This window comes from Apaloderma vittatum, unplaced genomic scaffold, assembly GCF_000703405.1.
Source record: "Apaloderma vittatum isolate BGI_N311 unplaced genomic scaffold, ASM70340v1 scaffold11495, whole genome shotgun sequence".
In the NCBI taxonomy this organism is placed as follows: Eukaryota; Metazoa; Chordata; class Aves; order Trogoniformes; family Trogonidae; genus Apaloderma; species Apaloderma vittatum.
Window position 1 is genome coordinate 68,522 of NW_009716532.1, and position 16,281 is coordinate 84,802.

General features: G+C 37.2%; 1 protein-coding gene across 1 annotated transcript; it reads right to left on the reverse strand.

Moving 5' to 3' along the window:
* Positions 1-4,254: 4,254 nt before the first annotated feature.
* On the reverse strand, positions 4,255-13,893 carry CETN3 (centrin, EF-hand protein, 3; the record flags this gene model as incomplete). Its single annotated transcript, XM_009869574.1, has 4 exons — positions 4,255-4,689; positions 9,083-9,274; positions 11,893-12,007; positions 13,758-13,893. Coding segments are annotated over 4 exons (487 nt in total), but the record flags the coding sequence as incomplete, so codon positions are not given.
* Positions 13,894-16,281: the final 2,388 nt, after the last annotated feature.

Sequence of the window (16,281 nt, forward strand, 5' to 3'; positions counted from 1 at the left end):
ACCAACCAAAAAATGTGTGAGGTGACAAATTTAGTATTGAAAAGACTGTTCGAAAATAAGTCAGCAGAGTAACATTTGGTATGCACTGCCCTGCGACACGGTATTTTTATTCGTTTGGAGGTTCTCTGCTCCCTCAAATTTGCATAGGACTAATTAGGGAAGTGATGGACTAGTTGGCACAGTCAAACTGTTGTTACTGTGAGCTCTTAAAGAGAGGTTCCATGGGATTTCAGGGCAATAGATTATGACATTCCCTTAGCTGCCATTTTTGGACTCCTACCAGACAACACCATCCTCCATAGCAGAGGCGATAGCAAAGCGTTTGTCCCAGGTTCTCCAGATCAGACCCTGCTATTTTAACTCTACACCTTTGCAAGTCTGGAAATAAGGCACACATTCACAGCTTCTAAATACATAACGATGACTGACAAACTGTAGCGGACAGATGCATGAATGTTTGCCTTAAACATTTCTTGTCATTTTACAGACCCTCAGCTTGGTCAAAAATAAGACCAGTTCCTGGTCCTATGTGGCAAAATGGTAAGTGATGAATGGAATGTGGTAGAGAGGACCTGATAAACAGATGCCTCAGACAGCTCTGGCACCGAATATATGCAGGAAAGTGCGTATAAATGTGGGACATTAGACACAAGAAGTTGTGTAAGCAAGAGACAGAAGAAAGCAGACAGAAGAAAAGAAGCATGTAGACTGAGATGAAGGCACCAAGAAGAAAAGTGCAGGAGGAGAAGGAAAGATGACGGCATCCTTGAACCCTTGTTGGTGGGACCAACACAGGAACCTGGACCAGTGATCTCTGTCTCTCTCCCCTCCTCCTCTCTCTCTTTCTTTCCCTTTCTCCTTTCTCACTAATTAATGCAAGGCCTATCACACTGCTTCCTTACTTTATATTTCATTTCTGTCTTGTAATCGTTAAGTATAACACTGCCTGTTAGAAGTTGTTGCACCTCCTTTTCCCCTGTTAGCATTAAGTAACACACAGCTTGCTGTAGTTTGTTGTATACCTGGTCTTTTCCTGGCTATCATTAAGTCATAGTATATTGACTGCCCTAGTATATTGCCTGCCCTAATGTGCTTGTAACTAAAACCAATTATTGTGAGTCCGATCTATAGGTTGTGAGAAATTAATAGATGTCTGTGTATGGATCTTGAGACTTGTCTCACCGTTGTCTTCTCTGTTGGGGTGTTGCTGTGTGAAAGGTCTGTTGCTGTGTGAAAGGTCTGTGGCTGTGAGAGGCACTTACCCAAGCTAAGTGCTTACTTGTTTCAGAGCCCCCTTACTGAGTTAAGGACTTTCACTGAGACAATTTGCAAGGTAACAAAGAACAGGTAATTAATTAAAGCTACAGATACAAAATTTGGAGCTGCTGTTGATTAACTCACTCTCTGCAATAGCGCTAATATATCATAGTAATGCCAACAAAATACTACCCCAGGTATTTCTCACCAAAAGGTGAAAGTGCAATTCTTGCCAAGAAGGGGTCCCTGTCTTGGGTGAAGGAGGAGCACAGGCAGTTGACTGCCTCTTCTGGGTTTGTTCTCTCCCTCCATTGACATATCCCCTCCATGCTCCTTACATACTATCTTCAACTCACCCTGGCGGTGACATTTGGCATGATTTGAGTGCAGAGTGGGTGACTATAGTCATATAGGGATATTAAGGCAAAAAATTCTACTTTGGGCTTTGTGGCCTTCAGAATTTTGTTTTGAAGCAGCTTATCAGTTTGCAGCATGATTTCACATCATTAGTTTCCATTCGGTCTTGTTCTTTAGAATCATAGAATTGTCAGGGTTGGAAGGGACCTTAAAGATTATCTAGTTCCAACACCCCTGCCACAGGCAGCAACATCTCCCACTAGATCAGCCTGCTCCAGCCAAAACAGGGCCATCCTGGCACAAGACTCCTTCCTTTGGCTGGCTCTCACTGTGCAGGTCTTGTTGATTGCCATCCTCAGTGTCTGCACAACAGATAAGTGGACAGCTGCATTCAGCAAGTCTCAAATCCTCAGGTTGAAAAAAATCACAGGTATTATGAATCTAAATCACCTGCCTTCCTTCCCCCCCTCCGAGTGGGACGTAACACAAACCTTGATGCTATTCTACAGCAGACAATATCTAAACATGCTACCAAATTACTCTCTTCCCCCTTTGATATTAAAACAATGAAAAGACAAAAACTAAGAATCTATATCCTATGATACACCAAGCAAACTACCAAAAAGCACCAGGCTAGGCAATTGCTTTTTTCTTTCCTTCTGTGCCACTCCCACAGTCTGAACAATTTGCAAGACCTCTCCAGCTCACCAGTCTGTGTTTAAGGAGCATTGCAGTGCTGTCACCTAGCCTGCAACAGGTGCTGTCACATTTGCAAGATTAAAATAAGCCTTTTCACGTATGTTGTAAAACCTGATACATTCAGAATAAAAGGTATGATTCCCAGGAAGAAAGTTTTTTGATGACTACTAAGGGACCTTTTAAGTTTTCTATCACTTTCACTATCCGTAGAAAATAGAAATTTCCCTGAAATAGTTTGCATAAGAAGTTAAAAGCAAATTGAAGCACTGAAGTGGACAATTCTTGTACTGTTCTTAGAAAACACTTGTTAAGATCAGTTCATAGAATCAGCCTCAATCAATCTTTTCCCCTAAATATTCACCTCCCAAACAAATCTGATAAGACTGCAAAATGCTGGTTAAAAACTGGGTTGGTTTTTGAGGGAGATTTTTGTGGAGGTTTCGTTTGGGTTTTTTCATTGTGGCTTTTTGGGGGGTTTTAAGGGCAAGGTTTTACGTTTTATGCGGGGTTCTTTGCTACTGCATTCTAAAGCACTGTACTAGACTTCTAAGAAGCTTGCTGTGTTTACTCCTAGGCAAGGTTTTCTCTTGTGTGGTTGAATCCTTCAACTCTTATTTTTCCCCTTTCCTAACTACTATTCAGAAATTAAAAGAAATAAAGTACTCCTATACTATATAAAGAAAAAAATCCCCATAAACACCAGTCTTCACTTGGCAGTTATTTCATGCTGTTTACTTTTGAGCAAGAACCTGCTTGTAAAAATCCATCTCTGAAATAATGCAGAGGAAGTTAAAATTTAAGACTGAGACGTTAATTGAACATTAAGAAGACTTCAGTTTCCTGGCAAATTACTTCTTCATTCCCATAAGTTTCATATTAATTTCATATCTACCATTTTCCCAATTATCTTTGCACAGTTAATTTGGGGGGGGAAAAAAAAAAAGAGGAAATATTTCAACAAGAAGAACACCCTTTCCTAGCAAGAGCTGTTCAAAAGACATCTCACTGAATGAGAATTACTCAGCACAGCAACCCCAGGTGACGGCCACACACCCCACCGGGCTCTACATGAGTTGTGTTCATAAGACTTGATCAGTTACACAGAGCCACTGCCAGTCTTTCTGAATTATTTTCAGTATGAACGGACTGGTATTGATGACTTAATAATAGAGAGAGCACAACGTAGTATTTCACAGATAAGAACGTTACAATACACACTCAAAAAACAAAACAACAGGAAAAAATCTATTAACTTTGATGACTTCAACTTCTATCTTGAATAAATTTCAAGCCCCGATTGTTTATGCAGGGCAAACTTGTTCATATCCCTGAAATTACTGACAGTTGTAACGCAGCTGCTTTTCTGATAGGAAGGATGAGCACAGGATTAACCAGGATGTAACGATAATTTTTTTTATATACAAGGAGAGTCAAATTTAAAAAGAAGAAACTACAATGAATCCACAAGAAATGTGGAACCACAAGAACTCTTCTGGAAGACACCCGGCGAAGTGGAAATACATCCAGTCTCTTCAACTATTTTAGAAGTTCATCCACTGTGAAGCTTTTTCTTCTATCTAGGTACTGAAGAAAGAGCATCTACTCATCAGAAATAGGTGTCACTCTCTCCACAGCTATCAAGAGCTGCGGATACTAAAGAGCGAGCTGCTGGTTGACATAGGGTGATTTAAGCACATTTTTGAGACAGTTTATCATCCTGCATAGTTGCCTGCCCTTCACCAACACAAAGAGTTAATACAGAATTAATATACTGGATGTTTTAGGATGCAAATGCTTGCTCATTTAATGCTACCATTCATCTAGAATGGCAGAAGTATAGGCCTATAAATGAAAAAAAAAAAATAAATCTTTTCCCTGAAGGATTTCACATTATGGTCCAGTTCAGATGAAACTACAAAAATAAGACTTTTGCATTGCAAGAGTAAAGAACATTTTATTAAAATGGAAGTTTGTCAAACTTCATGTATCAAAACTAAGGCCACAGCTAATGCTAACACAAAGTCAACCTCAAAAGGTTCTTACAGTATGATACAATTTAGAAATCTTATACAAAGCTATTTTACAAATGAGTACTTGAACATTCTGAAATGTAGCACTACTTGTTCTAAAATGATATAATAATTATTCTAGTTATAATATATAATGGTATACAAATTACTGAACTATCAGTGCATATAACCTGTCGTTATTTTGGTCCTGTGAGGACGGTAATTTTCTGCATTACTCCAGCTACAGAAATGAATGGAAGCACAAAACACTGTAATGGAAGCTGCCTCTCTTTTGTGCTGAGTTCGTTTCTTTTCTTCTAATGCTAAATATCTCCAGTCATAATAGCAATGAACTCTTCTTGATTGACTGTAGAAAAAAAAAGAGAAAAAAAGAGAAAATGATTAGACAAACAGCAAACATCCATAATTCATACAAGCAAATAATGCATATCTGCTTTACTAACTGGGAAACCTTTAAGTCAAAAGTGTATTTGTTGTGTCTGATCTACTACTCATCAGGATTTACAAGTTTGGATTTTTTTCTTCTAGAAAAACAGAGATTTTGCACTTTTTTTTTAAAGTGCAAGTCAGAATGCAATCATAATTATTTGGAATACTTAAGCCAGAATCTAGCTCACATATAACAATCTATTATTTCTAATTATGAAAGTAAAAACTTTCTAAAAGTAAAGAAAGAGAAAAACATCAACAAAAGTATGTAAAAAGATGGTTATGCAAAACCACACTTTATTACAAGATTTATAAAAATGTTAGACACAGTAAATAAATTTAATTAAGTAAGTGTTTTTCAAGCAGCAATACTACAGCTCCACTTACAATCAAATTCATTTTGGACATTTATATCCAAACCACCCTGCCCCCCATCAAACCATGTTATTCCTCTCTCTCAAACTTGCACCACTTGCCAAATACAAAATGAATTTTAAGACTGTTTGCTAATGATTCTATAAATTTGATAGAATTTAAATGGAACTTTGACAAGCTTTTCCCCATATGAACTTTCTTCATTCTTTAGTTATAATTAACAGACATTTTACACAAATGTACTTGAAGAAATTAAGTCATAATAATAAATTAATTAGCAGTCATTAATTATTTTGCTGCACTTATACCTGGGCTATTGACCTTACTCGTATGTTAAAACAGAGTCACTGTAAAAGAGTTAACCAATGAACATGTTCACTCTGCAACTAATTACTGTAGTGGAGAATTATCAGAATAAGTCAGTGGTATTGAAAAAAACAGATATGGATGAAGAATTCTTCCTGACAATTACCTGTCCCAGAAAACACACCCAAGCTATTCCTACACAAAGCACTGCAAAGAGCTAAATTTACAGGAGAAAATTAAACAAATTCAACTATGTTAAAGAATTAAAAATAAACCTAAACCTACCCTGTTGCAACACGTCAAAAAGTATGAAACAAGTGGATTTAGTTGGGCTTAGAACCCTCTACTCTGAAACACCAGTCCATCATAAGCACTGTGTTGTCTGTACGACTTGGAAAAGCATTTCCACAGCTCTACCACAGTAAAAGCACAAATACAAACAACCCCCCCAAAATATTTTCCAGTGTGAAACACCTTTGTTATTTAACAAAGCATTATTTTATGCTGCAAAGTGGAAATATAGTATTATAATGACAAATTTTGTAACATTCAAAAAAGCTGCAAAAAGAAGTTTCAACTCCCAGCTAATCTTCCTCAGACAGGATCTGCTCCCATGTTAAACACAATCAAACCAGAAGCAATTACGGTCTTTCCTAGAGTCAGATTTCTCTCAATCCCAAGACATAAATGATCATAAAAGGACAACCTAATATCACAGCTAACATGAAGGAAGTGTTGAGTAAGACTCTGGATACTTAAAGGAGCATACTGTTTCACACTGTGGAGGGTTTTTTCCCTAATTCTGCGCCAAAATCTGAGACCTAAGACTGGATCTTGTTTCCTACAGATGCATTCACACCAGATGTCAAAAACTGCATGAACTGAGAGCACGAAGTTTCTAAAACCAGTCATACCCCAAAATATGTTATTCCGACAATAAGGAGTATGAAAATAAGACTATTTATATTTTTAAGGCAGACAGAAATACATCAGTCAAAAATACTCTCTTCTACAGAAAGTTATGTACAGGTTACTAGTACAGCTCAGAGGTTTTGCTCAAAACCCAAGGGTTCACATAGCCTGGATACGACACAACAGACTGTATTTCACTACGAGCAAAACAATCTCTCAAATATAAGAAGGGTATTATTGCTGTATTTGAAGTAGATTAAAAATGCCATGAACTAACAGTTTCAAATTTATCTATCTTTTCAGGGTGACAGCAAGATTTTGCTACATGACCCAGATGTTTGAAGATAATTGCAACAGCAATTCACAGGATTATTTAGTTTTTCAGAATGAATCTTAAAAAGCTGAAACAGTATCAGTCTTCTTCAAAGAAAAGAAAACACAGGGAACCTTAAGGATAAACAGCACCATATACAAACATTATGCTGTCAATCTTCCATATTCAATCTCATGCCTGACTGCACTAACAAAGAGAATGGAGAGCTGAATGCATAAGGGGAAACAGAGCTACCCACTCTTAGCTGATCAATTTGAAATCAGAAACTTAGCACAAAGCCAAAATAATTCTTGCTCGACAACCTTCCTGTTATATTCAGTCTGCAGTGACCAAATAGCCACATGACAAACAAACAAACAAACAAACAACCCCCAAAACACTCCATCCTTGATCCACGATTCTGACATCTCAGTTGGCAACTCCAGAATGACAAAGAGGCAAAACACAGCTTGCAGATGACCTCTACTCTCACTCACTTCCACAGCTACACCTTAAAAAAATTAAAACTAATCCTAAAGAAAAAATAAAAGTAAAGCTAGCAATGCAATGTCCTTACAACTCTTCCTGTTAAAACCAAAACAAGCTCAACATTAAAGTATCTACCTAGACTAGCTTTCAATCTAATGGACTGAGAAGACAGGTGTTAGTCCTTTTCTGCTATTCAGCTGCTGAAAAGAAAGTAAACAGGTATGCTATTTTTCACTAGAACTCACAGCTGCAATCCTGTGTCTGACTGCACACTGACGTGCCAGAAAACAGGATCTGCAGCTTCCACTATACTGATCTGCTTCGATTATGCTACAGGAAATGCTGAGGAGAAAAAAAAAAAAAAAAATTAAAAAAAAAAAAAATCTATTTTCTCAGCATGTGGCTCCATCAAGCAGTGAGATAGTTCAGGGATCTAAGCAGCAAGAAAAATTACACTTAAAACCCTAAATTAATAGTTTTTCTCTGTCTTAGCTCCCTTCAACATCTCACTGACCACGTTTAATGTCCTGCTCTTTCTCTTGAAAGAAAAGAGCTTGTTTCAGTACCTGTATCACCATGTATGGAATAGCATCTATCTTAAAGGTCAGCGAGGGGAGGAGTGTCTGTCACAAAACTGATAATTTTTTTTCACTAGTAGACACTTTAAGTCCAACAGATGCAGCAACTAACAATAAAAATAATATTGTAGTGGGAAAAGTTGATGAACCCCTGGTGAAACTTCAGGCATGTGTAACCATCCTGAAAGAAAAACTAAGTAGATTCTCATGACTGTTAAAAACACAGTGTTTATGTACAAAGTCTCAGGTGAGTGGTCCCTGAAACTCAGATATCAATGTTTGTGATGTAAACACACGGCTGTTTTCAAGTTTAGTGTTCAGAAAGATTTAATAAACATAGTATCAAACTGGATTTGTCAACTCATTCTTTATCTAGCTAATATATCACTTCTACAGTCCACTCTTTATGGACCTTGTCAATTGCCCAGAGCCACTTCTCTTCAGCACTCTGATGTTCAGAAGTACATTAAAGGCCCATCTATGCTGATCCTGCATACACCCAGGGTACCTCCAGCATGATTTATTAGCTTACTACTCCATGTCTGACTAACACACTAAAATCACAACAGTGACACATCATCATTTAAGAAGTATTGACTAAGCAATCAAAAGAGTTGCTCTTAGCACTTTAATCCTCTTAGTGAGTTATAAAGAAATAAAAATGTAATGCAGGTACCATGTACCAGTGCATGTACCAGTTCAATTACTTCCACTTTCAAACACACATTCAACAATCTTTTAACAGACATTGGTTGAACAAGAGTGGTGAATCAACTTGAGACATCAACTTGGTTTTTAGACTCCAAGATGTGTTTTCAGGACTAGCAGCTGTCAAAACCAACAATTTCCCTTATTTCTAAGCTAATTTAAGTTTCAGCTGAAAGTTATTTAAAAGGAAACCAAAGAAAAAATTTTCACAACAAAACCATATTTTAGAAGAGGAGGGGGGACCTCACCATGCTCTACAATTACTCGACAGGACATTGCAGAGAGGTTGGTGCTGGTCTCTTCTCACAGGGAATTAGGGACAGAACCAGGGGGAATGGTTGCAAGGTGCAACAGGGCAAGTTTAGGCTGGACATTAGAAGAAATTCTTCACAGAAAGAGTGGTCAGACGCTGGAACAGGCTGCCTAGGGAGGGGGTTGAGTTGCCATCCCTGGATGCGTTTAAGCATCGCTTAGGTGTGCTGTTCGGTGATCTGGTTTTCGGGTGAGCTTGTAGTGTAGGGTTAGTGGTTGGACTCGATGATCCCAAGGGTCCTTTCCAACCTGAGTTGTTCTACGATTCTATGACAATTAAGAACAGACTATATGGGGTTTTGTTTGCTAGGACATACTTTCCCCATCTCCATCCTTATCAAATTCTTCAATCATAGCCCGCAGCTCTTCATCAGACATATTTTCACCCAATTCTCTTGCAACCCGGCGTAGGTTTCTCAGACTTATTTTACCAGAGTCATCATCATCAAACAATTTGAATGCCTTGAGTATTTCTTCTTGTGGGTCTCTGTCCAATATCCAGTCTGTCACTGTAAGAAAGATACTTAAGTTAGACTAAAAAATTCTCAAGGGTAAACTCACAATTACCTTAGCAGATTGAGGCAATACAAAGAACATACACTTCCAGTTTCACCCATTCTTTCATTTTTATATGTTTCAATTCAACACACATATTTGTTTGGCTGTTATCTGATCCATCTTTCTCACCTCTGTTTTCCCAAGCTGAGTTTCTCTTTGGGACATAGCTATTACAGTCGAAAGCTACATGGCAATTTAGACACAGTCATGCTTCCAATACACTTTTAAATGAGAATTAAAAGTTTACACATCTCCTCTGTTCCAAACTTAGCTTTCAGAAAAAAACCACAACAGCTCTGACATATGAAGACGCGTGATTTTTTTTTTTATTTTATACATTTTGATCAAATTAGAATTTTGACTTGGAGAGAACCCTAAAACACTAAGTAATGAAAAACATCCACATGGAACCTCTTCTAGAAACAAAACCACACCACCAAAGAAAAAAAAATCAGAAATGCCCAAAAACCCCTAAATCATGGGGTTATGAAAAGGACACTGCAATGAACTGCAAGATACTAATTATGAAAGGATTCATCAGTCTTTAATCTTCCTTTTATCACAACCATTTTCCAGTTTCTGTAACTGAAAAGAAACATGCCACATGTAATATTTTTCAAGTAATTATTTCAGACCAACCAACCATAATATATCTTCACATCTTTGTACCCGCTAGTCTTGTATTAGGGGGTTTGCTGTTTATGACTTTCATCAAGTCATTAAAAACACACCAACTCCGCTTGTGCATAGAGAATCATTTAGCATCTGCTGCGGTCTGTAGATGGAACGCCTACTCTGCCTTACCAAACTCGCCAGGAAAAAATTAGTCTAAAGCTCATATAAGCTCACTACAGCAATGAAGCTTATATGTCTACATAAAACCCTCAAATTTATAACATGTTTAAATATTTACATTTTAAACAAGTACACTGCATGGCAGTATTGCATCACTTTGTGGCAAAAAGACAACTGTAGTCTTAGCTCAAAAACAATGAAACTCTAGGTCGCTAAATACTATAGGTAATATGATTCTACAAAACCAGACAAGATGTAATTGCATCTTTAGACATTTTAGATGGGCCATTCTACATTTAAAAGCATAAATAACATTAAATTATGAAAAGTCGATGGCTGAAGAACTGTTTAGCTATATTCAGTAGCTCTTCACAATCAATTCTTCTATGATCTATTTTCTCTGATTCTCCTATCTTTCTGCTAGAAGTGGTATCACGTTTAATTCTGTGTCAAGGTGATACTGCATCATAGCAGCACTCAAATCTGATCCAAGTTCTGGGACAGGTTCAATCGCCTTACAAATATATATTGTGCATTCTGCAAGAATCTTCCTAGTTTCTCACAGCAATAATTGACTGCCCATGTTGACAGCCAGGTCAGAAACATGAGAAAAAAAGAACTATGACAGGATTGAACATCAGGAATTAAAACTGAATCACACAGTAATTACAGTATATTCAATAATATAATACTATAGCATAATGATTTAATGATATTGCTCTTGTTGTCATTATTATTATTTCAGTGCTTATTTATTAAAAAAAAAAATAAATCAGGATTGATCATGTGTACTTCCCCCAAGGTTTTATTTCCGGTTCTTGCTGACTATTTATAACTTGCTCTAACCCTGGAATACAATTACAATAATATTATCTGTTATTAACAACACATTTTGTCCAGTCCTAACCTGTTAAGTCATTAAAAATTGCCACATTTGAATTAGTAACTATTTTGCCACAGTAGCCCATTGTTATTTGTAGTCAAGAGTAAGTTCGGAAGTATTACACTGGGTTGTTGTTCTCTTTTTAGAAAATTCGCAGAATACGTTGAACACATGGACTGGAATAATGAAGCAGAGATATAAAGCCATACGTGGAGAAACCCCATAGAGCTTATTTTTTCCAGTAAACACAAATTGTATGCAGAAGTATAAATTATGTGTAACAATCAAAAAAAAAACTTCAAATAAACTTTAATCTTTAAAAATTCTGCACATGGCTACATACTTATAAACATGTCAAACTGTGCACTACACAATCTTCAGATGAAAAAGCAGCCTAATGAAAGTCCACTGTTTTTATCAACAGTTGAAAAACTACAGTATGTAACATCTGCTTCAATTTCTCCTATCTTTGTTATATACGAAGTCTGTGTTCAGTTTACAGTTTGTCTGTATATACACTCATTTCCATGAAATTCAACACCAAATACTTTTTCCACAGCAGAAAGGAACGTCTTACAAAATCCATAAACCTAAGAATACCTAAGCCAGCATTTATTTTTTTGTTTAAGTTTGAAAAGGATTAGGACTTTGTATACTATTTTTCCTCATATATTGCAGCTATCATTCACCTCTACATATCAAACTGCGTATTCAGAATAAGAAGATTTATTTTCCTCCACTACTGACTTAAAAAAAAAAAAAAATATGAAATTTCCCACTTCTATTTCTTACAAGTACTAGATAACTGAAAAAGTACACAAAATACAGCTTCCAAACTGTAGTCACTATTATAGGCTAAATTTCTCTAAAGGTACAAAATCAAGCACGTACCAACTTCATTAAAATCTTCAAAGGTGATCTTGCCAGTCGCTTCTCGATCATAATCTTTAAGTATTTTCAGCACATCAGCTTTTTTCACATCAAAACCCAAGGCTCTCATCGCCACCTTTTGGGATAAAATGGAAGTGCAACCATATATGAATAAAATATGGATTTAACACATTTCTTTTTATTTTCAGTAATTACCTTCAGGCCCAAGAAAGAAGGTGCATATGAGTGATTTAACAACAATAACAAATAAAATCAATACAAGGAAAAAGGTTTTGAATATAAAAATTGCTTAAAGCCACTATTAGCAAATGGAAGATTGAGCTATCGTGGAAAAAACAGTCTTTGCATTTTCAGGCATTTTACAGGCTGGACCAAACGCTTCTTAGGACAAGCAGATTTACTTTCCTTTCTTCCAAAAGCATTTCAAGTACTGAACCTTTTCCAAAAATAAAACTGAAAATCATTTTTCAAATTATTCAGTGTTCTTACTAAGCATTTACACATATGTGTATAGTTTTTTTACAAGTCCTCTTACAAGTGACTTTACCGGTTTTCAAACCAACCTATTTTTTTATTTTTCCATTGGTTAGGAGTACGCATTTTGCTTCCCATTTCAACTGAGGTGGTAGTTTTCAGAACACACTAACTTGACTTCCTCCAAACTGATGAACATGCACTAAACCAGAAGTGGAAAATCACAGTCCTATTGTATGAAGACACTCAAAAATCTATAGCATATGCTTTGTTAAAGAGATAGTTGTTTTCTTTATGTATTTCTGTTCTTTCATCCTATTAACTTTAGGGCCACAATATTTAATTAGACAGCTAAAAAACAGCTTTGCAAGTAATAATGACAGCTGGGAATTTAAAGCACACCATAACTAGAAAAGATGTATTAACAGTCCTAAAACAGTCACCAGTACTACATCACTTATTGTAGCTTCCAACAAAGATAAAATACCTGAACACTGACATAAAGGGAATCACTACACCTAAGACATTTCCATAATAGCAATTAAAGTAAAAATAGGAGTTTTTTTCTTCACCCTCTATTTGAGTTACTTCCTAGAGCCAGAATGTGGATACAGCAGGTTGGATTAGGTATTTATTCACAACAGAATCTCACTCAACATGCTGACAGAAACACTGGCCTCTCCAAAGCCACTTTCCTTCTTGATGCAGTGTAATTAGAATAAAATTCATAAAATATTTAAAGAGACTTTAATAAACTTCATGTTCTACTTCTAGTGACTTCCAGATGGGAAGACTCCTCATAAAGACTACCATCCACGGAGGTGTTTGCCAATAGCTATCACCAAGAAAAGCCTTCATTGGGAAAGGCAACTACTGAGCCGCCCATAGCTCACACCCAGCACGTAGCATTCCGCTTTCCTGCTGTCCTTCAGCTCCCTCATGAAAAATGCAGGTGGGTAAGCTCTGACCGGTAGTCAACAGCTTTATAAATTTGATTTGCATCTTTTACCTAAGCATTTGGAACCTGTGGATTTTCACAACACCAAGCCTCAGATTAAACATTGCCTTCAAAAAAAATGAACAGCTTTTCAAGAGCTTTTCCCACTTAGTCATCTGTCCATGTTAAACCCCAGGAGCATTCAGACTAGTGTCATGCAGGATACTACAGCAATTCTGTTCCTGTGTCAAGGATATAGTTTGGAAAGTTCATTCTTACACCAACCCAGTATCTCCTTTTTTTTTTTTTATTTTAATATCCTCACTTCTTTGGTCCAGCAAGAGATCTTATACAGGGAACATTGTATAAGATACAATCAACATCTTAAAGAGTCACTAACAAACACATATATATATAATCTGCCATAAAATTCTTCAAATGAAAAAACTTTTACCTTTAACTCGTGATAATTTATTGCTCTATCTTTGTCTGTATCAAACAACTCAAAGGCATCTTTAATTTCTTGCTTCTGTTCCTCAGTCAGTTCTCTCTTTTTCTTCTTTTTAGTTCTGTCTGCTGAAAGTTCATTCCTATATAAGAAAAAAAAAAAGTGTAATTGATTTGTACTGGGAAGATATCACTGTAGACAACATTTTCCACCAATAAGAAACTCACAGTAATCGCAATGGCCATCACCTTCTCTATTAAATCTTTTACCAGCTTGTTCCCTCAGTCTAAAGTTAACACCTGAAATAGACAATTCTCCTTGTTCCTTGCTCTCTCTCCAAAATAAAATCAGGACACAGATTTTGGCTAATAACAACAATAAAAAAGTAGAAAACATACTAGTTGAAAAGAATATTTGAGGTTACAAACTTGATTAGCAGTTGAAATGACCCATCTCCTGAAAACATTATTTCTAAATTATATCTTGGAAGAACGAATTTTTAGACAGACAGGTGGCTGGAGACTTAAGTAGGCCAGACAATTGGCTTGTCTGGCTAATAAAGCGGGCATTAGATGCCACAAATCAGCTTTGCTCCTTTAAATCACACACATATGTTGTTCTACAGACTTTTTGCTCTGTTTTGGTATACACAAGAGGTAAGGGCCCTAAACCAGCAGTTCTGGCTTAAAGACAGCGCTTTTTGCCTTGGCTAGTTTTGAAATAAGGTTAAATTTTCAGACAACAGAGAAAATACATTATTCATATGTTGAGAACAACAGTTGAAAAAACTGAAAAGGATGGTCCTGATAAAAGATACTTCAGACCAACTTAGTCAAGGATAAATTCTGCTTTAACTGTGCTTTATTCACATCAATGAGATCGACTGCTGTATCCAGAGTAATTGCTTGGAAGGTGTCCATTTCAGAGAAATAACTCTAAAAAAAATAAAGTACATTTGAGATAACAGGTGGTATCAACTGAGACTGTAATAGTACCCAAGGCACACTCTTGGTGGAAGTGGGCACGTGCGAAGCTCAGCAGCCCAACGGTGCTGTGATGAGTGTGGCTCATTGCAGTGGTAAATCCCCTGGTCTGTGATCAGGAGGCCACATCAGATGTGCTGCGTCCAGTTGTGGGCACCTCAGTAGAAGAAAGATGTAGAGAAAACGGATAAAGCCTAAGGCTGGCCACCACGCCTGGTGGCTGCAGCACACAGCGCATGAGAAGCTGAGTTTGTTCAAACCAGGGTGAGTAAGGCAGAGGTGAGGAAGGGCTAAGGAGAGGGGATCTAGTGCTGTCCTTCTCTTAGAGATTTCCCTCAGAGGAGCACACTGAAAGGACAAGAGGTAACAAGCACAAAACACAAGAGGAGAAACTGCATCTGGATCCAAATGGAAATATTTTACCAGCATAAGTGTTTACGTTCCGCGACAGTTGCACTGGGAGACTGAGGAGTCTCCACCATCAGAAACTTTTGGAACCTGACTAGGAAAGGTGCTCGGCAACCTGATTCAGTTTTGAGTGAGGCTTGCTCTGAGCAGACAACTCGATTAGGTCACTCCCAGAAGTCCTTTCTGATCACAACAGAAAAAGGCTTTTTACAGTCAGTTGTTTATTTACACCAGAAGCAAAATGCATGCTGTGTCACGTACCATAAAATGCTTAAAAATTACTGACAAGTAAACATAAAACTGCTTTTCAAGGATATTTATTTTCCACTTCAGTAATGAGATGCTCTTTCTTCTCCTTTGTTAAGGATTTGCTAATTTTAACCAAAACCAAAGATGAAGCACACAACAGGGATTTAGCTTTCAACAGCCACTGAAGCTACACCAGTAAAAATTCCAAATATAGGCAAGGAAAGTGCAAGCTGAACAAGCTGGACCTCCCTCACACCACGATACCTTCTAGGAGCGAGAAGTACTTAGCAGACCAATTGGGACAGCATGATTTCACAAGGGCTTTGGATTACTGTAGCTTTTGGCAGGACCAAAATAACTCTGCACTGTCTACATAATTAGGACTAGGGGAGTAGCTCAAATCTAGAAATCACATTCCGCAAGCTGCAAGGATGAAATCCATTTAGAAGCCTGAAAGCAGATTAACACCAAACTCTTCTGGAAGAAGGATCTAGCTACACAAGTGCTTATTTAATTCTTAGTATAATTTATTTTTTTTAAAAAAGATGTGGCAGTAATGAAATGTTAGCAGTTCAGCACTTCTGCTGTGTGAAGCATGAAGTTTCTCAGACTTGAAAATTAATTATCAGACATGCCATGCAAGCATACTAAATAAAAAAAGGAAAGTGCGGGTTGGCCGGGTATAGAGAACACAAACCGAGACCCTGTATACCTGTTACCGAACAAAAATTATTTTAAAAAAAAGGAAAGAAAAAAAAAAACACAGCAACTAAAAAAGGCTGTGAACAGCCTAACTTAATGCCTGTTAAGCAGCTCTCTGAGGGCACATTACTCAGGCGACCCAGACGTGAACCCCTCACAGGCAGACGGGCCCGGCCCGCTCCCCTCCC